General features: G+C 40.7%; 2 protein-coding genes across 2 annotated transcripts in view; both read left to right on the top strand.

Annotated features, from left to right (window-relative positions):
* Window positions 1-24,177, top strand: part of itga2b (integrin, alpha 2b) — a 27,690-nt gene extending 3,513 nt beyond the window's left edge. Inside the window, exons 9-30 of the mRNA XM_048245717.1 lie at window positions 115-158; window positions 372-425; window positions 1,215-1,267; window positions 1,624-1,835; window positions 1,985-2,170; window positions 5,137-5,182; window positions 5,449-5,556; window positions 5,921-5,976; window positions 7,062-7,213; window positions 8,344-8,454; window positions 10,002-10,069; window positions 10,287-10,434; window positions 10,754-10,846; window positions 12,169-12,248; window positions 12,455-12,535; window positions 13,475-13,580; window positions 14,535-14,684; window positions 21,958-22,083; window positions 22,357-22,470; window positions 22,879-22,980; window positions 23,197-23,313; window positions 23,529-24,177. Coding sequence (XP_048101674.1) covers window positions 115-158; window positions 372-425; window positions 1,215-1,267; window positions 1,624-1,835; window positions 1,985-2,170; window positions 5,137-5,182; window positions 5,449-5,556; window positions 5,921-5,976; window positions 7,062-7,213; window positions 8,344-8,454; window positions 10,002-10,069; window positions 10,287-10,434; window positions 10,754-10,846; window positions 12,169-12,248; window positions 12,455-12,535; window positions 13,475-13,580; window positions 14,535-14,684; window positions 21,958-22,083; window positions 22,357-22,470; window positions 22,879-22,980; window positions 23,197-23,313; window positions 23,529-23,633 — 2,312 coding nt within the window. The 3' untranslated portion in view covers window positions 23,634-24,177. The remainder of the gene's footprint in view (window positions 1-114; window positions 159-371; window positions 426-1,214; window positions 1,268-1,623; window positions 1,836-1,984; window positions 2,171-5,136; window positions 5,183-5,448; window positions 5,557-5,920; window positions 5,977-7,061; window positions 7,214-8,343; window positions 8,455-10,001; window positions 10,070-10,286; window positions 10,435-10,753; window positions 10,847-12,168; window positions 12,249-12,454; window positions 12,536-13,474; window positions 13,581-14,534; window positions 14,685-21,957; window positions 22,084-22,356; window positions 22,471-22,878; window positions 22,981-23,196; window positions 23,314-23,528) is intronic.
* A 961-nt stretch (window positions 24,178-25,138) lies between these two features.
* Window positions 25,139-26,803, top strand: part of fam171a2a (family with sequence similarity 171 member A2a) — a 49,938-nt gene continuing 48,273 nt past the window's right edge. Inside the window, exon 1 of the mRNA XM_048245560.1 lies at window positions 25,139-25,397. Coding sequence (XP_048101517.1) covers window positions 25,232-25,397 — 166 coding nt within the window. The 5' untranslated portion in view covers window positions 25,139-25,231. The remainder of the gene's footprint in view (window positions 25,398-26,803) is intronic.

Raw genomic sequence — 26,803 nt, 5'->3', positions numbered from 1 at the left:
ATGATGTCAGTAATAATTGATTGATTCAGTTATCTATTTATTTATTGCCCTTTTTGTTGTATTTGTAATACTGATGGTAGACTTGAGCAAAGTGTGTGTTTGTATTGTCTTTAGATTATTTGGTTGGTTACCCTAATGATCGTGACACATCTGGAACAGTAAGAATTCTATTTTCTATGCTAGAAATTTAACATCATAAAGCTGTTGCAGTCTGCTTCTATTACCTGGGAACACAACTTGCTGTCATGTTTTACTATATCTGTCCTAGGGTCCTCTGGATTTAGCATATACCCTAGTTAAACATAAATATGCCCTTTGCCTGCCCTGTGATTATACGTTTTTACAGAAAAATCCACAAAATGCTTCTCTAGGTCAGAATCTACAATGGAAGGCGTGAACTCAAAAAAAAGTTCTTTGGAACTCAGGTGAGATTCCAAAAAGATCACATTTTCAATTCCTTGTGAACAAATTATGTATCCCTTACGCTGGTCAAACACTGTTTTTCCCAGACATGGTACATTGGGCGTGATTGCTGTGTTCACACAGTATGTTCAACTGATAGCCAGCAAAAAAATTCAGACATGGCAGATATCCAATCAAATTGGACCAGAGCTGGAACGTTGATTGTTACATGTTCTAATTGTGCCTAGTGAGCCTACTCAAAGTACTCAACAAAACGGACATAAATTTGTCTTGGTTAAAAAGTTTGTCGGATCCGACTGATTTGCTGCCACGATCATGTCAAAATCACAGTGTCTGCTTGGCATTAAGAGCAACAAAGAGAGGGAAAATATGATTGTATTAGACTTCTCTAAAACAAATGCATTGCCTGCATTGATCCTATAATGACAGTTAAATCCTGCTGCCATTAAGATGTTTGTCAACTCAAGTTGAAATAACATCTACCCCAAATATCTACTACTACATATTACCCCAACATGACACGTTAGAGATGTTATGTATATTTTGATGCATGTACTAATGTCCTCCACGTCATGAGTAGCCCCTACCCTAGAGACTGGTAAACACATTAGTATTAGGCTCACACCCCCTTGCATGATAAATCTGCACTGGCATATCCCACCTCCGCACCTGTGAAGTGCATGATGCCTTGCTGCAGTAAGCTGTACTGCATGGTGGTAATCCCACTAAGTGCCTGTGCTGTCGTGTCTCCCCTGCTTTCAGCATGTCACCGTGTTGCCCTCTCTGTGCAGGTGGCAGCCTATTTCGGTCATGCTGTTGCGGTGACTGACATCAACAGCGACGGGTGGGTGCCATGCCGCACACTTGTATGGTGAATGTTAATAGCATTGCTGCTGTTGTTGGAAGTGATGCTATAGGCATTACTGATAAAGGGCCCAGTCATCACCCAGTCATTGGTATTCAAGTAGCATTGCTTGCCATTTGATGCATTAAAAGCATGGTTAGGAACAGGGAAAGGTAAAGCCTCTCCGCTTCCAACTTTTACTCAATCTATATATTAACTTATATACATTTTAATATTAAAATTGTTATATTAAAACCAATTGCCAAATGATTTAAAGAGTTTGCTTTTGAAACAATTCCACTCTTTGCTCCTTTGAGTAACACGCCTGCGTGACTTCGTCGCCCATGTGTCTGCAGGAGAGAGGACATCCTGATCGGGGCACCTCTCTACATCGAGCAGCTAGCCAATCAACAGCAGCGGGAGGTGGGCCAGGTGTATGTCTACCTGCAGCAGGTCCGCTCCAAGTTTAATGACCGCCCGGAACAGACGCTGACAGGCTCTTTGCCCTACGGACGCTTTGGAGTGTCTATTGCCCCGCTGGGAGACCTGGACAACGATGGCTACAATGGTGAGGCTTAAACGGCATATTCATTCATATTCATTTAAAATGGTCTATGGGCGCCTATCCATTTCTTGTCTATTTCTTTCCCACCCATGCTCCAAGCACACCTGACTGTTTCACATTTGTGTGTTTGTTTGTCTATAAATCTGTATTAGATGTAGCTGTGGGGGCTCCATCGTCTGATGGAAATGGCCGTGTGTTCATCTACATGGGGCAGAGTGAGGGTCTCTCCCCTCAGCCTACCCAGGTCCTGGAGAGCCCCTTCCCCTCCCCACGCACCCCCTCTTCCTTCGGCTTCACCCTCAGGGGGGACACTGATGTGGACGACAACGGATACCCAGGTATGTTCACACTGATGTTTCATTCATTCATTCATTCACTCACCCATATCAGATCAATTCATAACCCTCACCACCACCATCATCCACCCATCTAACCTTTCACATAGTGCCTTCATTCATTCATTCATTCATTCATTCATTCATCTATTCATTCATACAGTTTTTTTTATTTTACAGCTATTACAGGTTTTGCAAACCTTTTTGATTTACCAAATTTCAATTTTTATTATATTCTATGACTCCAATTATTCATTTTATTACAGCTATCTAAAGAGCAAAACAGTTGAAATAACAAATAGTGATCTTGTTTGTTAATGCTGACCACAGAAAGGTATGTTTTTGATGACAGGGTGCCACCAACCCTCTGTAGGATATTTGTTCTTGGAAAATAACAAGTTGCCCTCAATCACTTAACCTGTAAAAGCTTTTCCTCATCCATGTGCTTTTCTCTTCTTGTTATTGCCCCAAACCCAGCCCCAAGAGCTTTTAGAACAATTAGCACAATAAAAATGAAAATAAATAAATAAATGCTGTAAATTGCTGTAAATAAATAAATAGATAAATGAATGAATACATGAGCTGCCCACTATCTAATTTCAGCCTTCATGTTGGTCATTTAAACCCCTGGCTGGCATTTTCTTTCTTCAATGACAAAGAAGCTTTTTGAATTTCCTGAGAGGACTGGGAGGTTACATCTTTGACATCAACTTTTTTATAACCCTCTTATTCTGTGTGTTTTTGTGTATTTTGCATTTGTGTGTGTGTGTGTGTGTGTGTGTGTGTGTGTGTGTGTGTGTGTGTGTGTGTGTGTGTGTGTGTGTGTGTGGTGTGGTGTGGTGTGGTGTGTGTGTGTGTGTGTGTGTGTGTGTGTGTGTGTGTCTGTGTGTGTCTGTGTGTGTGTGTGTGTGTGTGTGTGTGTGTGTGTGTGTGTGTGCGTGTACATACATGGGGGTGGAGAGTCAGTTAATGGAAGACAGTTTCCTCAAGTCTTGGAAAGAGTGTGAGCCCTAGCTTCCCCAGAGCCCTTGCTTCCCCCTCCCTACACAACAATGCTTTTGACACACCACACGGGTCTCAGACAGACCCAGGGCACTCTTTGTCTCCTCACCACGCCTACGACCCTGATCCCAATTGACTCATGCCTCATCAACCTCAACATGGGGTTTTAATACCGCAACCTCCCTCAGAAAATTGAGAGCCAAGTATTCCTACATTTTATACTCTCATATCTTTCATCAAAGATGATAGATGATTTTAATGAAGGATAACGTGACCACCCTCAATGTACTTTTACTGTAACCAAACAAGTTGAAAATGAACAGGAATTAATCTTCCACTAATGTTGTGTATCATATCCCTGTAAAAAACATCACACATCTGACAAAGATCATATTGGTTACCCCTATTTATACATTTGGTTCTATGTAAATGGTTGCTATGGTTGGTTTGTTTTGATTTGCTGCTACAGTAATTTCCCGTATATATTAGCCATATCCTGTATGAACCACAGGACAGTGTTTTATGCAAATAAGTTAAAAACAAAACGTTCATTGAGTGCACTTCCGTAGGCTAAAACGCAGTGCCCAATAGCCCAATAAATCCGAATCCGTTGTGATTTAATCATAAAGAGAAATTAAGAAAATAAATGCATTCTCATATATAGTCTGCGAGGTTGCAACTGAGTCTGCCCCTGTGTGTTAACCTCTTAGCTGAAGAAATTGCTAAATTATTGTATAAACTTCTGTCATTATGCAGAAAATTACGGTAATTTGTTCTCATATGTTCCAACATTATTATGACCGCTGTGGAGCGAAGCTAGTCAGAGTTTTCTCTGAATTTTCTCTGGTTTTCTTTCCGGATTTCTGTTTTTTTTTGTGTCAACGATTCCCGGGACACTAAAGGAAATTAGTGCCTAGGATGACCAATTTTTTTTGTATGTTAGCAATTGAAGTGTAGGATCCATATGGCACCCTCTGAATGCATGCCAAGTTTCGTTGAATTCTGTTCATGGGGGACCATACAATAAATGAATATATGTGTACATTTAGTAACTGTACACTAGGCATGCACACACACACACACACTCATGAACACACACACACACACACGCACACACACACCATTACCCCCACACACACACTCACAAGTGAAAACTCACACACAGAGAAGCACACATGTATGAGGGGCCGTCTAGGCCTTAATTCATACTTACACACACTATCATAATCTTGCATATACACCAATACTCATACACACTATTATATCACTATTATAGTCATTTTACATGTATGTATGAGAGGGTATAGTCGTGTATGTGAGAGAGTATATTAGTGTATGTGAAGGAGTATAGTAGTGAATGTGAGAGAGTATAGTAGGGTACTGTATGTGAGAGAGTATAGTAGTGTATGTGAGAGAGTTTAGTAGTACTGTATCTGAGAGACTATAGTAGTGTATGAGAGAGACTATAGTAGTGTATGTGAGAGAGTTTAGTAGTGTATGTGAGAGAGTATAGTAGTATATGTGAGAGACTATAGTAGTGTATGTGAGAGAGAGTTTAGTAGTGTATGTGAGAGAGTTTAGTATTGTATGTGAGAGAGTATAGTAGTGTACTGTATGTGAGAGAGTTTAGTAGTGTATGTGAGAGAGTATAGTAGTGTATGCGAGAAAGTATAGTAGTATTCATACACTACTCACATACACTACTAAACTCTTTCACATACTGTACACTATACTCTCTCACATACTAAACTCTCTCCCATACACTACTAAACTCTCTCAAATACACTACTATACTCTCTCACATTCACTACTATACTCTCTCACATGCACAACTATACCCTCTCATACATCGCGGTACATCTAGTTTTAAAGTATTTTTTTTATTATTTTTACTTCATCTGTTGAAAATGTTACACCCAATGACTTAATCATAACAAATTAAAATATATACATTTCTTTTAAAACAGATCTTATTGTTGGTGCATGGGGTGTCAGTAAAATAGCAGTTTACAGGTAAGTCATGACTCGTTTTGAACAATCTAAACTTAAAATACTCTAGGTGAAGCTTAACTCAACATAATCACCAAAAGACTTGATTTGAAGAAGTACTACATGGAAGCATGAGTTATTGATTTGACATTAGTGCCTCTAAGTATTAAATATGTAATTGCTACATGATTACATTAGCGCTAGCATTAGCTGTGGGATAAGGATTGGTTCCTCACATGTGCATTGTGGTAAGGACACAATATAAAATGTGGCAAACTTTTCTTTCTGAGAACTCTTGCCGTTGTGAAGGCCAAAGGCCAGCTTGCCCTCTTTCCTGACGTGCTAAACCCAGAGGAGAAGACCTGTTCACTCCCCAGCACTAAGAAGGCAGTTACCTGGTAAGGAACTTGTGTCAGGACAAACTGGACAGCCCTAAAGATCTTAGGTTAAATAATTACTGGCCGAAACAATACAGTCTTGGACCCAGCCAAATACATTTGTACATCCCACCGGAATTACAGTAATGTACCCTCCTCCAACACAGGAAAATGAAAAATGTCATAATCTGTTAGGGGCTCCATTCATAAATCTCTGTTCATAAGCACAGTCAAGGCATCTGAAGGAAGGTTTTGTCTTTCCTGCATGTGGTATCACCCACATCACAGGCATACATACACTGAGGAGGTACACTGGATTATGTAAAAGTATTGACGATCGTTGATGCTTCAGATTGTATAAGTGAACCTCTGTTTTGTTTTACAGTTTCACTGTCATGATGTGTATCAGTGTCTCTGGGCATCGTATCCCCCAAACTCTGGGTAAGAAGTTAGAACTGAATCATGATTATTCCTTTTTTCCATTTGATATTAGAGGCTACAGCATTCACATAGTTTCTTTGATGTCTTAAAGGTCTCACTCACTCTTTGCATTTCTATGCAGCCTTGCAGAATATGAACATTTAATGACACAACAGACAAAGTTTCTATCATAGTGTATGATGATTCAGGCTATGTGTAGAGGAAATTTGACTAGTCCTAACCACAGTCCTTTTGCATTCCTCTCCTTTTCTCCACTTCCAGACTGACTATAATGTATTGATTACACTTGTAGATTTAGCTCACCTTTGGCCAGTAAGGCCATTTAATAAGTATGGAGGATAATGTACAGTGTATGGCAAACACAAGGGTAGTCTGAAACACACATACAATACACAATCAGTGTAATCACACACAGCAACAAGAGGATAAACACATGAGGCACAACCAAAGACTACACGCTACCAAATACACAACATGGAAAATGTAAATATAACTTCAATAATCAACAATTTAACATTATCTTACACTTTGACACTCGTACAGAATCGTGGATAGCACTCACTCAACGGTATAGTGTATACAGTGCTTTCACAAGAGCCACGAACACTACATATCCAAAAAAAGATAATCTTTAAGTAATAGATGAGATGAAGTAGACTCTCGCCAATATAATGTCAAGCATGGTGAAATGAAGACTGAATGTGGGTGGGTATCATATAAGGTAAAAAACAAATTAAGTATTTGGTGTTCCTGAATCATTCCAAATGCATTCTGAAGTTAAGCCTCTAAGACGAAATGGAAGTCTAGAATAAGTAAGAGCTAAAAAGAACAAAGAAAAGTGCAAGTTATGGGTTGGTGAGAGAGTAGGCAAGCCAGTAGGTGTAGCCAAATTTGATTTTTTTTTTTTTTCATTTTCAGTGGGCTTCAGTCAACAACACTTTCACTGATATGTCCCCAGACCATAAACCCTCATATAGGTAGAGACATCACAAGTGACGGTGCTACTCACTAGACCGTGAGACTACAGTACCTACGACATGTGACAAGTGTTTCACTTCTTGCCTCCTTTCTCCTCTAACCTCTAGCATTGAGTGTGGAGCTACAGCTGGATAAGATGAAGCAGGCTCTCACCCGCAGGACTCTGCTTCTCCACAATAGCCAGCCGCAGGAGAGAGTCACGCGCACAGTCCAGACCGCACAGACCAACAACTGCTTCAATGTGACCGCCTATTTGCGGGTGGGTGAGAGTTTGTTAAAACCCAAGCGCTAACCCTTCTAAAAGCCGGAAAAAAAAATGAATGAGGGTGAATTGCAGTTATTGTCATCAGTGAAAAAAGGAGTACGCTCTGCTCCCAAATACGTTTAATAGTTTACCACCTTTGGTGTGACGTTTCAGGACCCCAAGCTCTTCCTCAGATTCTTGCTTTTTTACAGATTATCTTTCTCTGTCCTGCACCCAGAGATTCCTTGTCCTTGGGATGTGCGTGCTTGTGGTTGAATTTTACAGTTATTGTCATAAGACACTCCGATTAGTAAAGAACAGCCAAAGCTGACTTAGAGAAGAGGTGGAGTTGCTCACATCCTGGGCCCTATGCATCAGTCCTGATGCCCCCCCCCCACTTGCATATATTCCAGACTTTTCAAGGGCCCTCTCCCCCCTTGGGGCCTTGGTAATCAGTCCCACTTTTACCCCCTGTTCGACGCCCCTGCTCACATCTCCATCATCTGCCATCAGATTAAGTTCTACTGTGGCATACAGACAAAGCTGCTACTGTTTTTCTCCTAATTAAGAACCTTAATTCATCAGACTGCACAATTAGTACATCAGGCTTCTTTTTATAGACATCTATTGTGCATTTTTTATTCCAGTTTGGATGAATCTTGTCTCTGTGTGGGAGGGCACTATTGTGAAGCACTTTCGTCATCTTTGAGAGAAGGCAGCCTGTAAATAGCATGACAACATTATTCCCCTGGCGCTTTTGCCCCTTAACACTTAAGGCGGACATGTAAAATTGAATTGGTGCAATGTTATATCAGAGCCAAGAGTCCAGGGGGACTCTAAAGAGCAAAGCCCTGCAGCTTCCACAGACAATCTTGTGACCTGACGCTGCTGACACCAGTCTGGGCCTTTGGTTTTTGCGTCTTTCAAAGTCTGGGGGGCACATAACATCTTTGAGCCAAGTAGCGATTCACCTTTGGGGTTCTTGTTCTCTCTGTTTTTCTCTACTGCATCTCTGTCTATATTTGTCACACTCTTACGTAACCTTCATTCTCTCTTCCTCTCTCTCTCTCTCTCTCTCTCTCTCTCTCTCTCTCTCTCTCTGTTGCACTCTCTGACTCTCTGTCTTCTCTTTTCGGTCTTCACAGGCAGAGACAGAGTTTAAGGACAAGCTCAGTCCTATCTTCATTTCGGTCAGCTACACACTGATCAACACGCAGGATGCCATTCTTCAGGGCCAGACCTCCGCCATGGACCAGGTATGGTAGAATCCCACTCTGGTATGCAGTCAGAGGGCTTGAAAGAGGATAGCCTTAATGGCACTCGTATCACTCATATAAATGCTGTGTAAGAGACACTGCAACAGCTACGGATATTAATCCTTGACATTCATGCTGGATTAATGTGCAATCATGACACAATGTAATGCAGCGTAATGAGTAATTAAGGACTCTTAAGTGGCTTAATGGAGTTATAAGTCTGTGTCCTTGTTTGTTTAGCATAGCGACCAGACACCACTGGCAACAATTGTAGTGGATTACAAATAAAACTTGGGTTAGGGCACGGTATCTGTCATCCTCACACTCAAAGGCCTCATGTATAATACTCCCCTTCAGATAAAGCCACAGGAGCTGCTGAGATGTGTGGAAGGACATTTGTCTTATTGTTGATATTTTTGAATTTGAATTTGAATTTGAATTTTTGAATTGACATTTTGTGGCAGCTATAAATTATCCCTATATAATGAAGATTATACTTTGATTAACATTTTAATCATCATAACCATCCCTTACCAGGGTAACTGTGGTAAAACTTCTTTTGCTTATCACCATCTCTCACTCCCTCTGTTGAGTTCTATTCCAGACACCCTGATTGTGGTAATAACTGACTGTTATTACTACAATCAAGGTGTGTCTGGAATAGAACTCAACATATTCATGATAATTAAATCAAATTGCTGGATGATGCTGCACCCCTTTGGGGAGACCAGTAGGTTATAATCAAGACGTCCCCCATAGAGCAGGTCCAAGTGTCCAACTGTGATCCCCTGAAGAAAAAGAAATCTGGACTATACGAGTTATTAAGAAGATTGATCATTAAAGAATGAGTGAAAGAAAATCAGAACAAAAGTTTGAGAAAGTGAGAAAAAGTAAAGAATAGACAAGTTTAGAAACAAAATAGACACACAAGTCTGAGAGAATGACATCAAAAGTGGAGAAAAAATGAAAAAAGGGAAGAAATAAAGGAGCAGCTAAAAAAGCAAAGTCAGAGCTTGACCGTAGGAATTGTAGGAGATGTTCTGTACAAAATAAGCTGAGACACACTCTCTTTGTCCTCGAGCTGGACTCTGGGACTCAATTACCTGAGTACACACGCCGGAGGAGGGTTTGATAATGGGGCCTGAATATTTAATAAGTGAGGACAGACGCAGGCAGAAGTGTTTGCTAAGCAAATCTGAACTCTAATGAGAGGAGCAGGGGTGAGCCAGGGTCCTGATGGAGAAGCATTAATCAAAGCCTCCAGACTTCACCGAACAGATGCAGCCACTGTCAGTAGTATGTGTGTGTGTGTGTGTGTGTGTGTGTGTGTGTGTGTGTGTGTGTGTGTGTGTGTGTGTGTGTGTGTGTGTGTTTGTGTGTGTGTGTTACTCTGTTACTCTGTGTTTTTTTTCTTGCAGGGCTTTCTTTGATGTTCAGAGCACTAAGCTCTTTTATGTGTTTGATACAGTATGTATATGTGTGCATATGTGTGCATCTTTATGTGCCTTCTCCCATGCATATATGTGCCTCCCTGTTCCTGCTTGCAGACACGCATCATCCTTGACTGTGGTCCTGACAACATCTGTATCCCAGACCTGAAGCTGACTGCTATTGCGTGAGTCTAGTAGTTCATAATCTATCAGAGGCATTTACTATGTGTGTTACAGAGAAAGAGTGAGACACACTCACACAGATGCTTGTACTCACAAACACACACACATGCACGCACACGCACACACACACCAAACACACATGCACACACACACACACACACACACACACACACACACACACCCTGCTCCACTCTGACCCCTGTGTGAACTGTGCTGCAGCGAGACGCCCCGCCTGCTGATCGGAGACGACAACCCGGCGCTGCTGGTGGTGGAGGCAGAGAACCGGGGCGAGGGGGCGTACGAGACAGAGCTGCATATCAGTCTGCCCAGCAGCACACACTTCCAGGGCCTGGCCCCAGACAGAGAGGTGAGACGGACACTTCCTAACCCCTACCCTCCCCCAAATCCCCCAACCTCTGCCCACTTCCTGTAGGCTCCCTTTGTCACATTTGTCATGACAAAGCTGCTGTCAATCTCACTCTGTGATGAATGCACAACAATTACTGTAAGTTGAAGTACTGTGAGTGAGAGATACAGTACATGTCACTCATCACACACATCACATCCTGACATCATATCAAATGACATCACGATCATATCCCTTTGGATAACGCAACTAACTCTAGCATCAATTAAAGGATTGTAATCTAAGTGACAATACAATAAGACTGTATTGTGTCTTACAGGGCTTCAGCAGGCTGAACTGTGCAAATAGGAAAGACAATGGCACTGTGATAGTGGTGTGTGACCTGGGAAACCCCATGCCAGCTGGCCAGAAGGTAGACACAATCATCTTGTCTGATCTTCAGTTTGCTAAGCAAAGCTATTTTTATACCAGCCTTTTCTAATGAATACTCTGTGAAATTAGCTTATTTGCTGTCTACCCCAGTGTTCAATCAATAAACAGGATAAATATCCTTTTCTTTTCTGTACATGCAATAACCCAGTCTGGCCGAAAAACCCAGTCTGTTAGCCTAGCTTAGCATAATTTACTAGAAGTGGGTTAGACCAGTTAGCTCAGGGGTGGCCAAATTACGGCCCGCCACGCACTTTAATCCGGCCCGCCGAGCATTAGGTTATCATACTGTAGATCTGGCCTGCCACGCACTTTAATCAGGCCTGCCGAGCATTTAATTACGTTATCATAGGCTGCTCACTATTTTTTTCCAGCGATAGACGACGTTGTGGTTAACTTTACTGCAAACTGCTTTACACTCTTCTTAGAGAATGTTTACAATGGCAATGTCAAAACAGCTTCTTACACCGAGATACATAGTATCTCCATTGCAGCAGATCTATCTAATTACGTTATGCTACTCCATTTAATTGAGAATGCATTTGAGCGTGCACGAGATGGAGAGAGTGCGGCAGGTTCCAGCTGGCTTTTCATTATTTAAATTAATTGATATCTCCTTTTTATAACAAACTTTTAAAAGGAAATCGCGATGGCAACAGTAGTTCCCATTACTGACCATTTATAAACTGTGAGAGGGCACAGCCATAGACACAGCACTATAGGCTATATTTGAGTGGAGCTGGCAAACGAGTCTTAATGCACCATTTATAAATGAAGTAAACAGCATCAAATTAACAGTATTTCTTATATTTGCAATTTGCAACATAATTACTTTGTCATTATTATCATATTTAAATGATAATAAATAATGTTTTAATTATGTATTAATAAATAATTAATAAATAATAAAAAATATATATATATTAAATTTAAAATTAAGGTTAAGCTAGCTATATACTGTAGGCTAACCTATTCTATTGCACAGAGAAGATCAAGGTGTTTATCTTCTTACCTAACTATGGGGTACTGTAGACGGCAAATAAACTTATTTCCCAAAAGGTTGATGTGTTCCTTTAAAGGAGAAATCCGGCAAGTTTTCACATAGATTTTAGCACATAGATCTCAGCTGCTGTCTGTAGCAACTAGAGCTAGGTAAAACCGATTGTTTTTGTTTTTTCTTTGTACCAACAGTACTCGGTGTGAAAACAATGAAACTGTGAAATCTACAGTATGTGAAAACTCGCCGGATTTCTCCTTTAAGGTATAGCCATGTACTAGATGTACTAACCCTTATGCTGTCTTTAGCTGAAGGCGGGACTGCTCTTCAGTGTAGGAAACCTGAAGGAGGTGGAGAGAGATGTCACCTTCCACATGCAGATCAGAAGGCAAGGCTGCCCCCATCTCTTTGTCTTTACTGCAGTGTTAAATGATGTTGTTATGAAGGCTGAGGGGATGAGAGCGAAATACATTTTCATCACAACTGTATATCAGAGATATAATTGTGTGTGTGTGTGTGTGTGTGTGTGTGTGTGTGTGTGTGTGTGTGTGTGCGTGTGTGTATGTGTGTGTGCGTGTGTCTGTGTGTTTTCAGTAAGAACAGTCATAACCCGGATAGTGACCCTGTCTTTCTAAAGATCAATGTGATGGCCTCAGCAACACTAGAGATGCAAGGGTACAGTATGACAACTCTCTTCCCTCCTCGCAGCATCCTCATCCTACTTTTCCTTTCCTTTTATTTCTTCTCTTTTTCATTGCTCATTGTTCTTCCTTTTATCAATATCTTCTACTTTTTTTCTTTTTCTTAAAACTTTCAAGGGTACAGCCTTTGAAGACATTTAGACAGGATTAGTTGGTTCAGTTCATTATGTTCTGTCTTCTCTGATATATCCTCACCATCAGCATCATGATAATAATCATCATCTCATATAATTGTTTTTATTATTCGCTTTTACTTAATAATCAAGTCTGGGCATCGTCTTCAATCTCCATCAGTAGATATAGCTTCAGGCACACATCAAACCATCCTGCCCACGTATAGTGAGTTCAATCCAGACAGCTCGATTAAGCCTGAGGTCAGTCTAAAGCATCGAGCCTTTAAAAGGTCCCAACAGTGAGCTGGGCGGTAAATGGACGCCCTTGGCACTTCATTAGGATCTCTTTCCAAATCTGTCACTCTTGCCCTGCCTTCAGAGAAATAGAGGCTCCAGACAAGGCGCTGGATAGCTAACTACTCGCGAAGTTGAAAAGGAATGGGTGGCGGCTGTCTCGTTTGAAGGAAAGGAATGTGTGGCTGTGTCAGCACATGCAGCAAAGCTAATGAATTATCCTACTTACTGTAGCTGCTAGAAATGTCTTTTCGTGTGAACTTGTCATGTGCCTTCTACTGTGTCTTTGTACCCAACTATGTGCTATACCATAACTATAGATAATCTTGAGCTATGTCTGTGATGGTTCTTTATCAAAGTAGTGGGTGATGGCTGAATACAGCAGAAGTCATCTTGCTTTATGTCATCCTAGTGTATGGTGGGAGTATATGATAGAGGGTTATGATTCACCTGTCATGAGACTGGATGGGAAGTGGATGGTTGTGACTTTGCTGGTGTCTTTGCAGAGCCTCCTCACCCTTGGAGGTTGTCCTGCCCATCGCTAAGTGGGAGCCAGTGAAGCAGCCAGCCTCTTTGGAGCAAGTGGGGCCGTACGTGGAGCATGTCTACATGGTAAGCAAAAACTCTGTGTTGTTTGGCCAATAGAAGTTAGCCTGGTCGCAATTTCATTTTGTGAAATGGGACTGGCCTCGCTCCATTAGAGAATGTTTCTAGTCATTTTATCCTGATTGGCATAGACATCGGGTTAATTTGTAAACCATTTGACCTGAATTGAACCTTTTTTTTCTACTGATATTGACCACCATGAGATTGCTAATCCTACTTAATGATGCAATCCAAAAATGTGTTTTTGGTCTCAGTGAATACTCAGTGAATAGGGTATGATGGAGCAGCAGCAGCAGCAGCAGCCCTCGTATGATTCCTGAACCTGGTGTTGTGATTCTGTGTCACTTTGGAAAAAAAAAAAAAACATTTGCTAATTACCAATCAACTTGAACTTTTAAATAACTTTCACTTATTAGTTTGTTCTTGCTCCAGCTCCAATTCTCCTACATTGGCTAGCGTTATTAATACTGTCTGCTTGCTTTGCCTCAAGCACTACCGCCAAAGTAACAACATTTGAAACAAATGCTTAATTTCAGCATCAATGTGCTTAATCCCCCCCCTGTTCTCTGATTGGAGGGTCCCTCAGAACTGCAAGCATCAGTTCCAGACAGTAATCAGAGAGGAAACTGAGCAGAGTGAGAGTAAGAGGTGGATGGAGCCAGGCTAAATAGAGGTGCCTAATTGGCACAGTAATGAGTCTGCTAATATCAAGTTCAGCTCCAAGGGCACAAAGAGTTATTATTCAAATGAGCTATCACAAAAAATGTCAATGGATTATGTCCCAAAAGGAGAAATCAGAGATCATTTATATACAGCCAAATAATTCAACATTGCTCGTGGTCCAATCCTGTTTTATATTCAGTGATCATTCAAAACAAGAGGCGTAATTAAAGTCACTCAATGTAACGCCATATTCAGATTAAACCGTCATGTGATCTGTTCTTCATACATCCCCCTCAGCTCCGGAACCTAGGTCCCAGTGCAGTGAACGTGAGGGCGGTGATGGAGTTCCCCACACATCGTCAGGGTGCTACCTTGCTCTACGCCTTTGCCACCGACTCTGAAAACTTTTTGTCCTGTTCTACCAACGCCAGTGTGGACCCCGACAGGGTGAGAGTGACACCTACTGTCAAAGCAGTGAAGCTGCAGCCATTAAGAAATATCCCATTTTATGGTTCATTAGAATTCAACACGGAATTGGTTTTCAGTAGTTTTGTATGTTTAAATGTCACTTATTTAAAGTGTATGAGTGAACTGAAACACATCTACAAATGAAACAAATATCTAGGCCTATCTAAAATGTTAGATTCATGAACATCCTGTTGGGCTGAACAATAAAGGATGCTAATAGTCAAACACAATCTATACAAATAATATGCTTAAACATACATTTTATGTAAATAGCTCATATCTCAGTAGATAAGATGATGGAGTTTCAGGCATGATTCAATTCAACCACAATAGGACATCCGTTTTTTCTTGTATATTATGTAGTATTCAAAACATTATGGTGGCAGTTTTAATACATTAAGGCACAGATCTCAGGGTTTGTTGGTGTCCCTCTGAGCTGTATTCTTAGGTATACCTTTCCTGCTCCCTTGTGTCTGCGCCCTCGTGACAGAGATGTTAGCATTAACTCCAGCACTGATTAGGGATAGGTGAGCACACCTATGTCTGACACATATTTGGATATCTTTGGAGTCTTTGGACCTTTGCCTGCTGTTCCAATTTATTGATCTGCTTCTCATTTTTTATTCACCATCAGCTGAGAATGGACCATTACGAAGTATGTGTGTTTGTATAGCTCTCCTAAATATGAAAGTGATGATCCACACAACTGGGAAGTTTCACTGAAACTCAACAACCCAGAAGCTTCACTGATTCATGACCATAAACCAGATACTCACAAAATGTGTACCAGTAGCAAAGGGCCCGTTTACAGTCATTTTTAGAATGTGTTTTGGGTGATCTGATTACAAGAGACACATTGTCGTATACAGGTGCAACTCAAAAAATTAGAATATCATGGCAAAGTTCATTTTCAAAAAGTTTCAAAAATGTATTTCAAAAAGTTTTATTTTTATAGATTTTATAGATGCTTTTATAGATTTATTACACATAAAGTAATATATTTCTAACTTTGTTGTTGTTTTAATCTTGATTATTCTAATCTTAAATGATTACAGTTTTACAGCTCATGGAAGTCAAAAATTCAGTATCTCAAACTATTACAATAAAGAATTTATAATATTCAGAAATATCGACCTGAGATCAGCTAAGTAAAAAATACCGGCAATGGTATAGCAATGGCTTTAATCTCTGTCTGGGCAGGGCAATGGACTTTCCCACTATATTCAACGTTTTTAAGATGCACATGTATCTAAGGTGTACAGCCAGAGACGTTGCTGATCACTTGTCTGGGGCTCATCAGAACACATTAGTGTGTACATTATGTGTGGTCATCAGAGGCGGACAGAGTACACAGCTTCATTACTTGAGTAAAAGTACAGATACCCTTTGCTAAATTTTATTCAAGTACAAGTAAAAGTACAACAGTCAAATGTTTACTTAAGTAAAAGTACTGAAGTACTTGTTTTTAAAAGTACTTGAGTATCAAGAGTACAAGAGTAGCCTACATTTTCTAAATATTGCATTACTACTGCCACAGTGCTCACATTTATGTACAGAAACGTTCGACATGGAGTTATGAAAAATGTTAATGTTAATACCTTGGAGAATGTAAAAGGAATTGAATCAAGTCATTTTCATCTTTTCACCATGTTGCCAGGGATGGGCAGTATTTCTAATACATGCATTTAAAATACAAATTTCAGATACAAAATACTATTTTGTAATTGAAACACTTGAAGTGAAAACTATCATTAACTTGTTCAGAAAATTGAAATAGTCTGGTGAGGTGGGGCCTCAGGTTCCTGGGATGGACCTGCTACATCTTCATCCATTGTTTTGTCTATGGCTTCGTCTCTTATCTAAATCTGACCATGGAGTTGACTTTGGCGGAAAGCTGAAGGTGGTTGCTGATAGGCTGTCTCAATCAGTGGCGCCTGCACAATCCAATCACTATTGAGAGGGAAACAACAAATTGAGGGTTTCTGAGATTTTTTTAAGTAATGAGTACTCATGGTTATGGATAGAAATGTAGTGGAGTGAAGAGTACAATATTTGCCTCTCAAATGTACTTGAGTAAAGTCATGAGTACTCCCCAAAAATGATACTCAAGTAAAGTACAGATCCCTCAAAATTGTACTCAAGTACTGTATTCAAGTAAATGTACTCCGTTACTGTCCGGCTCTGGTGGTCATATATGTTTCATCTTGGCTATTGGACCACAATGCCTCATGATGGTTCTTTCCACTTGTATTTAGAACTCACCACTTGTGATCTAATCATCGGAGAATCAAGGGGACTTCACATTACACGCAGCAAGTGCAAAATACCTATGATTTACAGCCCGCCGCGATCAAAGTTTAACATGGTTAGCACACGCAAGAGCACCAATGCGGCAAAATGCTGCTTGCGCTGTACTTTGCTCGGCGTAGCGCCATACCAGTTCTTAAACATGCAAGCCATTGAAAACTAGATGTACCACATAGCGGTACAAAATATGACCGCCGCTCAGTCCTGTACATCCGTTCCACGAAAATAAATCACACTAATCAATTTGTCTCCATCTTTTACTCCATCCCCCACTCTTGAAACTTTTGTGTAGATGGTAGAATAGCCAAAAAAGTTGTAGCATTTTTATAAAACCTTTAAAATCTCTAAACAATCACAAGTAGGGCAGTTCATCACAGTTCATCCATTGCAACTGGATTGATGAAAGGTCACTTACACCTGTAGGCTACATTGTATTTGGGAAAAGCAGAAGGTATCAGCTAATGATATATTTTTATTTATGTATTTATTAATAAACAAAAACATCTCTGTCAGTTCCATGCAGTTGTGAATGTTTCTTCTTCTACATAAGATTTTAGTCATCTTTAGCTCATGTGATACTTTATTGTCAATGCACAAATTAAGTACCAGTAGTCTGAAACGAAATGCAGTTTTACATCTTACCAGGGCCCAGTTTCCCGATAACGACGGAGACACGCTCTTAATAGGGTTTTCTACGATTCATCTTACGATCGTTCGTTTGGTTTTTCCGACTGTTTCCCGAACATGCTCGTAGCGTGAACGCGCGTGCACTGCTCTTAAGATGCTCTTAAGGGGAGCTGTCCACGTTAATAGTTCTGAAATATCCTCTGATTTGACTGTGATGTCAGGTGACTGCACGTCACAGCTATAGGCCTACCGTTTAAACTTCGGATCTACACATTAATTCACATCAATACGAAAATAGAAACACTTTGACATCTGCATGTAGGCCTAAGCATCCCAAGTAGGTTATATACCATACACAGACATAAATAATTGTAATTATTTAAGATTAGATTGTTGCACCATGCAATAATTTTTCGCTGTGTCACTTAAGAACATGTTTGAAGACAAGAAAGAAGTCGAGTAAGAAAGTGAGGAAATGTGTAGGCTCAGATTTTGATGCAGTACTAGGCCTACAGACTAAACCACATGTTCCTTTCTCTGCTTTTACCTCATAGGCCTAATAAAATATATCCCTCACTTAGCAAAGATAATGGCAAACTATTCTGGCAACGTCTCGTTTCATAACTGGATTGCATTTTTGTCCGCTTGTCATCACATTATTATGACGATTTAATGTAGGCTATACTATTTTGCACGCTAAAATCTCATTCATCAGGTAAACACAATAAAGAATGGGAACATAAATTGGATTATGTATTCTAACTTGTAATTCCTCTGTATGTCCTGTTGGTGACCTCAGTGAGAAGTAGGCTACTGTTAAGACGCTCTTAGCCGGTAACGAGTGGTGCAAATAACTGAAATGTTCATACACATTTTAACGGGCCAAGTTGAAGAGCTGTTGTCCGTTATTGTTCGTGCAAAATGGGCTGATTCATGTTCCCTTGCATTGTGTAACTGAGGTCCATGGCTAGTCTGGCTTTCACCAGACCAAGCTCAATCTTTTAAGAAATTAAAAAATAAATCGCCGGCAGATCTGGGCCCACTTCCCCGATAACGACGGAGACACGCTCTTAAGAGGGTTTTCTACGATTCATCTTAACGATCGTTCGTTTGGTTTTTCCGACTGTTTCCCGAACATGCTCAGAAGGTGAAGCGTGCACTGCTCTTAAGATGCTCTTAAGTGGAGCTGTCCACGTTATTAGTTCTGAAATATCCTCTGATTTGACGGTGATGTCAGGTGACTGCACGCCACAGCTATAGGCCTACCATTTAAACCCGGATCTACACATTAATTCACATCAATAATAAAATAGAAACACTTTGACATCTGCATGTAAGCATTCCAAGTAGGTTATATACCACACAAAGACATAAATAATTGTAATTATTTTAAGATTAGATTGTTGCACCATGCAATAATTTTTCGCGGTGTCAAGAACACGTTTGAAGATAAGAAAGAAGTCGAGTAAGAAAGGGAGGAAATGTGTAGGCTTAGATTTTGATGCAGTAGGCTACAGACTAAACCACATGTTGCTTTCTCTGCTTTTTTACCCCCTCATAGGCCTAATAAAATATAGCCTTCACTTAGCAAAGATAATGTCAAACTATTCTGGCAACGTCTCGTTTAATAACTTGATTGCATTTTTGTCCGCTTTTCATCACATTATTATGACCATTAAATGTAGGCTATTTTGCACGCTAAAATCTGATTCATCACAGGTAAACCCAATAAAGAATGGGAACGTAAATTGGATTATGTATTCTAAATTGTAATTCCTCTGTATGTCCTGTTGGTGACCTCAGTGAGAAGTACTGTTAAGGCGCTCTTAGCCCGGTAACGAGTACTCTGGAGCACTTCGTAGATCTACGAGTGTTTTCACGACGCTCTTAAGCTACGATGGTTTCGGGAAACAGTCGGCAAATCTTAATACGTTCGTAAGAGGGACTTTACGACGCTCTTAGGCTTAAGATGCTTTCGGGGAAGTGGGCCCAGGCCTAGTCCATGGTAGGCGCCCGATATTGTTTAATTTTCCGATTGAGATATCCACGCTCTGGCTATTCTAAATGCAAAAATGCATCAGGGAGTTATGACAAAACCGTGACTGAACTAGATCCTAATAGAAAGCTGTTAGCTTCCCTAAGCTACAGGTATAAGGTAGGCCTATTTACAACATAAATTGTCAATATAGGCTATGCTGGCGACACAAATAAAATCTCCTTTGGAAACCAATGGCTTACGCCTTACAGTATCAAGCGGACTTAAACTGCCATATAGTGGCGAAAAGTTGTAATAAAATTCACGCAGCTCCATGAGTCAAGGAAAGCGCGAATGAAGTAGCCACTTCTAAATGGGACCCACTGCACAGTAGCTTTTGGTCTGTTGCTAAAGCAGCCATAATGAAAGCCATAATGAAGGTGTCATTGTTTGGATACTTCACACACACGTGCTTTTTAATCTCACAGACTACAACTACCAAACTGGAATCAAAGCACATCGATTCCTCTCTCACACCCTGCACGCACTTAAAACAAATAAACAGGCGTCTCAGTCTCACACATGTATAGCCATAGGCAAAACTGTATCGGACCGGTGTAACGTTGGTAAATCATCCATTGCACAGAATTATTTTTTGAAGCACGTGCAACAAATAATATTACGATTATGTGTACAGCCCTGCCTTGGATACATCTCTCAAAGTGTGCTCTAAAATATTTGGTTTTGATGTAGATCATCACGGGTGCGTTAATTTTCAAAATAGAGTATTGAAGTAGCCTAGTGGATGTTTGGGAATAAACGTTAGCTCAGATGCTTTTTGAGACTTTTTGTGGTCTTAATGCAACACTTTACAAAGCACTGACAGGGCCACCAAGGACTGTGACCAAATGATCAGCAAAAAAAAAAACTATTTAGCAAGCAGAAATGTCCCAGCCCGGTGTTTGCATCATAGACAGGTTATCTTTCAGGTATATTTTCCATTAGAAAACCATCGCGTTAGGGAACGTTGTGGCTAACTTACTTAGCTTGTTAGTAGGCCAGAATGAGATGACAGTCGAAAGATACAATTACAGTGCTATCAATTTGCTTGGTATAACCGCATTTATAGTTTTCTACAAATGCAATCAAATTGGCCTCCATCACTCAACCAATGCTAACGGTAACATTATTGTACCTAGGTCCTATAGCTATTGATATTATAAGATCAATGTACCTGCAGTAAAAACCAAGCATGTCCGATAAACATTATCAGATTTATTTCGGCTTCAAGAAGAAATAGGAATTACATTTCATGTGAAAATCGTCCTATCCTTATTAGACGTTCTCTGCGGTAAACTACAGTCCTTGTAGGAAGCGTCCATTGTTTTTCTAACCCACTTTAGATTAACTTCCAACAAAATTACGTCTCACTGCAACGATGCGCCATCTAGTGGACAAACGACTACTTATCGCCAATACTTGAAATGCAGCCATGATGATGATGATGAATATTTGGTTTTCCTTTAATCCTACTGATAGTGATGGGCAAATGAAGCTTTGGTGAACCACTGAACCACAGCAGTGTGAACCTAGCGACAATAGGTGAAAAGCAAAAAGATGGCCGCCACACTGTCATTTTTCAACATAAAAGTCCTTAGCAAACCAATATTTTTGGTTACATATACTGGTTTGGGTAAGGACTTTTATGTTGAAAAATCTACATGGGGCAGCCATATTGGATTTTTTTCATTAGTGTCACTAGCTTCACACTGCTGTGGTTTAGTGGTTCACCAAAGCTTCATTTGCCCATCACTACCTACTGAATTGCCGATACCGATAGTATGTGCGTGCCTGTGTGTGTGTGCGTGTGTATATGTGTGCACCGCCATCTACAGGCCAATGAGTGTACAGTCACTAAATGTACACATAACTTAATTTTTTTAGACCCCCCCATGGATGAAATTCTACGAAACTTGGCATACCCCCAGAGAATGCTAGGTCAATCATACACATAACATTTGGTGCAGTTCTGAACATCTTAACTGAAGATAGGGGCGATTAAAGCAGAATGATATTGCATTTTCATTTTTTACCGGGGGGGTGCAAATCACAAATGAGTGATTATGGGCCAGGTTGATGTGGGCCCATATCAGATTCTTCATCCTCAGTGCCACGGTTCAGGTAGTTATTTAGGAAAAACTGCATTTTTTGGGTTTTTGGGTAAGATGGTCAAAGTATGTGACAAAAGCCTGATCTGCTGAAAGCACTCTGCCCACATGAACGCTATGTAGAAGAGGAAGCCATCCATATTTAAACACACATCCCTCTGTCATAACCCCACAGCTGGTGAGAACAGAGTCCACAGTGAACAGAACCAGTCAGGAGGGCCACCACATCAATAAAAGGGAAGCCCTGACAGACATTCCCCAAAACCCTCAAGCACAGAAGCCCAGAGAAACCATCCATGTGGTAAGAGAGACATAGTACATGTTTGCATTTATATGGTTGGACAGACTATCTCTGCCTCTGCACACTACCACACATGTCCACCTCAATGCTGGGCTGGTGTAGCATCACCTGTCATGTTTAAAAATGACCAGGAGGAGGCAGTAAAATTTGCATAGTTGATTATGTACTAGTACTGTAATCCTGACAGGTCTATGAGTAAATAATAAATAGTGTTAGTAAAAATTGTGTGTGTGTGTGTGTGTGTGTGTGTGTGTGTGTGTGTGTGTGTGTCAGAACTGCTCCTCTGGGGATCCATGTGTGAGAGTGGAGTGTGAGGTGAGGGGGTTGAGGAGGCAGGGCATCGCCGTGGTGAAGGTCATGGCCCGTCTCTGGGTCAACACGTTTGAGGTGAGCACAAAATTATTTTATTCGCTTTTCTGTTTGTTTACTTTTCGTCTTCTTTTATGTCCTTATATTAAGTTTTACCAGTAAAGGGCGAGATCCATATTTTGATGATATTTATCCGCTATCTGTTCACCTGCTTTGATATCATCCATATTTTGGATGATATTTACCCCCTATCTGTTCACCTGCACCCTTTTCGTTTATTCATTCATTCATTCATTCATTCATTCATTCATTCATCCGTTAATTAATTAATTAATTCATTCATTCATTCATTCATTCATTTATTCATTCATTCATTCATTCGTTAATTCATTCATCTCTGTATCTCCCCATCCATCTATCTATTCATCTATCTATCTATCAGGCTGACAGTAACACATGTGTACTTTTCTCACCTCCTGTCCATAGAGGCCAAATGAAAACTACATCCTGCAGTCCAGTGCCTTCTACCATGTGGTGGGGATGCCCTCTAAGATCCAGCCCCAGGAGCTCCCCAGCGGCCAGGCAGAGGTGCGGCCCTCACTGGCCTGTGCTCACCTGTTACCTGTCAGGATCAACTTCCTATGAGCAGGGAGAACTGGCAGCTGACTGAAAAATGTGATAGATAGACAAGGATAATGAGTGGAGTGAAATGTGTGAATTTATGCTCACTAGATGGCTGTTAGTAGTCTCTCAGTGATCTGCTTTGGTGTTAGCCGTGGCTGTAATTGTTCGTGTTTGGCACAGACTCACACCAGTGTTGTTTGGAGAGAAGAGATGAGGGAGATGCCGGTGTGGTGGATCGTCGTGGCCATTGCTGCTGGACTCCTGCTACTGGCTCTGCTCAGCTACATATTCTGGAAGGTGATGAGTTTCTGTGGTTTGTCCACTAGATGGCGCTAATTTTATGTCTAATTCTATACCCTCTTTGTAATGAGGAGTTTATATACATAATTATATTTCAAACTTTGCAAAACATTTATTTACTTGTAGTTTTATTTGTTGCTATAATTTATTTTCTTATACCAAAGAATGCACCAAGTGTTATTGTTCTCCTAACACGATTAATGTATTTGCAGGTGGGCTTCTTTAAGCGCAACCGGCCTCCATGTGAGGATGAGGATGATGACACACAAAATCTCAGTGCTGAGCAGACAGAGTATGCTAATGTGAAGTCATCCTAGGAGACCTGCACATAAACACAGGCTGAAGACACCGTCAACATGGGCTTACCTTCTTATCATCTGTAAAAGCTTTAAAAGTTGTTTTCTTTTATCATATATAAATTTAAATGATATTGTTTTAGGGGCTTCATAATGAAAATATTTCCTATTTTCGTAATCATCTCATTCACATTTTCATATCTAGACTATCATCACTTCATGTTTTATGTTCAAAAGTCCTATGAACTTATCACACATCTTACACTTGTTACATGGTAGAGAAATGTTACCTGAAAGAAACAAATTTCATGGTCATTCTATATACTCATTGCAATTTACAGCTCCGTAGCAAGCAGGGAGAGGCCTGAGTGTGTATGTTACCTGCCAAAGACTAGTTGTGAAAAAAACCTCTCAGCTACATGTTCCAGTGTTGAGCTACAAATTGTTGCAGAGAGAGAGAGAGAGAGAGAGAATGCTCCAGAAACAGGCTCTTAACCATGGTTGTACCATGGGAAAATGTTTATCTCATCTGTGGATTAAAAATAAATTTCATCTGTGGGTTGTATGTGATTTACTTCCTTCCCTCATTGATCATCATGTCATCGTGTCATTAGGACCAGAGCTGTGACTCACATGGCCACTGTCACAGACTTAAGAGCATCATCAAACCACATAAAAAGAGACTCTGGGCTGGTGAAGTTAGCTTGAGGTCAAAGTCACTACAATTGCAGGACACTTCACCCATAATGACTCATTTGTGTTTCTTTAAAACTTGCAGACGGGTTTGAATAACAGGCTGCTGCTAATACAGCTGTAAAACGAATTGTGTTGTCCTCCTATTAATTAAGGCACTTAGTGAAGATTCTCTGCCTAACACATTATTTTTAACACAAGACGAGAAGAAGGGCCAGTGAGGTGTTATCGTGTTGAAGTCGGTACAATGGCAGGAAGCTGACTTGGGTGCTAAGAGGGTCACACTGGCTTTTCCAGCTGAAGCTGCCAAGACCCGAGGTTTTAATGCCATCCCTCTAACAGGGATATCCTGCCATGCATTCATACAGGAAACGAATGAAGAAACAACTTGTCTGCTTCAAAGAAATGCAGCCTGCTGCTATATGGAATATCATGGATAATGGTCGCTTAGAAACCTCTGTGTGACGGTTCTTATGTCTCTCGTGTAGCCTACATCTGTCACAAGCATGTCGTTGCATTTATCAGGCCCAGATAAATATTGCATGTGCACACTATAAGGGGTTTATTATTATCTGTGCCATCTAATCTAACCCTATCAAGAACATTACTGAAGGCAAAATGCAGAGTGCACGACTTAACGTTACCAACAGACAGCGATTCAAATATTTAACAATTACTTTTATTATGTAACAATGTTCTCATGAATATGATATGGCGATGTACAGTATACTGTAGGCTGGAAATGGTTCTCTTCTATATGTTCACTGGAAACTGAGAGGATGCATGATAGTAACTTAACCAGCAGGTGGCAGAAGTAAGCCCTCGCATTGGGAGCGCCCCCTCCCACATCGGACAATGGAACTCTGAGCAGGGAAGACCGCGGGTTAGGGAGTGGGCATCTCGGCAGCAACACTTGAGATCGGTCAATGCCATCCGCAAAAGAAACATGGATGAATGACCAGCTACGGGGAACTAGTGATGTTGCTGTAAGAATGCCACCCCAGTACACTTCTCGCTTCTTCTCACTTTTTCTGGTCTTCTGCAACGTTTTGGGGACACTAGCGAAATCCCTACCGGACCAGACAGCAGTTGGTGAGTTGTTCAGCTTTGAGATTTGACTCCGCTTCGTTTTAAGGTTGCAGCATTAGTCTGGAATGTGATATAATCTCCTGCGGGGCGACGACTTTATTTTCTTCTCATATGCAGGCTCGGACAGAAGCGGATGGGTTGCGTGAGATAATTATGTAACCGTTGCATTTATGCTGCCTATAATTTAATACGCACGAATGAACTGAGGCTGTCTTGTGGCTTACTACAATTCTCTGCATATCTGAAGAAGAGTTTGAAAACAAAGGGATCCTATTCGGACTTACCTCCGAGTTGACCACACTAGTAAGTCTTAGGCTATGCTATTGGTTCAACATTAAGTAGCACACTGAATGCGAAGTAGAGCATTCTGGAGTTTTATAGTTTGTAGCTTTTGTTGAGCGCTGGATCGCCCATATCACTAGTTGGGTTAAACTTCAAATCCAGTCATGGGAGCGGAAGCCTATCGTTAGGCTTCAACATTAGCCTACTTAGTTCGCCAACGTTGCTTATTATATTTGGCCTGAAGCTGTCATACCTCACAAAGACATATTACAAATATGTTGCATGCATGTCAATAAATGTAACACGTATTAGATCTATGTTTCTTTATTTACAGTTGCACTGACTGGTAGCCTTCCTCATCATGGACCACTACTTGTGACAGTTGCTTGGCTCTGGACATAGCTTAATTAATTCATGAGGAACAAACAGCAACATTTATGTCAGAACGTAAACAATGCACATGGTGCATGGCTCACACCCACGCAGAAATACTGACCGACTGTTTTGCAATTCAACCTAGTGTTATATTCTTGCCTTCGTTTCTGTAGATTTTATTCAAACTGACACCACAATCCTGATGGGCCATAATAGCAAAGACATGAGTTTGGAGAGGTTTCAGCAGACTTATGCCAGAATTGTAGGGAGACCACCTGCCATTGTCATTTTTGTTATCTGATGTGTGGTGCCCTATAGGCCTATAGTAACTGTATATCACCCATCTGGGTATATTTCAACATTTGGTGCACTCAGAGACTGGAAGAGTTTTTGCCGCCCGTCTTGGCGACAGGGCATCTTGAGTCCACTCAGCGGCTTAAAAAAGACATGATCCTGATCCATATTTCATTAGCTAAGCTGCCTCCTCCCTCTGTTTCTCTGGGAGAGATGTTGCACACTTTGCGTCGATAAGTCCATCATATATTTTTTAAAGGAAGTGTTTAACTTGACTACTCTTTGCCTTAGATTTACATATCCACCCATCCATAGTCTCCTACCCTGAATATGAACACTTAAACTACACTATAGCCTCCCAGCGAGTCATTTGGTCTGTGGCTTCCACTGATCTCAAACTCTTGTCTTTGACATTGCTTTGAACCAACCATGGCCAGTGTGCATTGGAGCTCGCTGCT

Source organism: Alosa alosa, chromosome 6 (genome assembly GCF_017589495.1).
Source record: "Alosa alosa isolate M-15738 ecotype Scorff River chromosome 6, AALO_Geno_1.1, whole genome shotgun sequence".
In the NCBI taxonomy this organism is placed as follows: Eukaryota; Metazoa; Chordata; class Actinopteri; order Clupeiformes; family Clupeidae; genus Alosa; species Alosa alosa.
The sequence above is the reverse complement of the archived record's forward strand: the minus strand, read 5'-3'. Positions and strand labels throughout refer to the sequence as shown.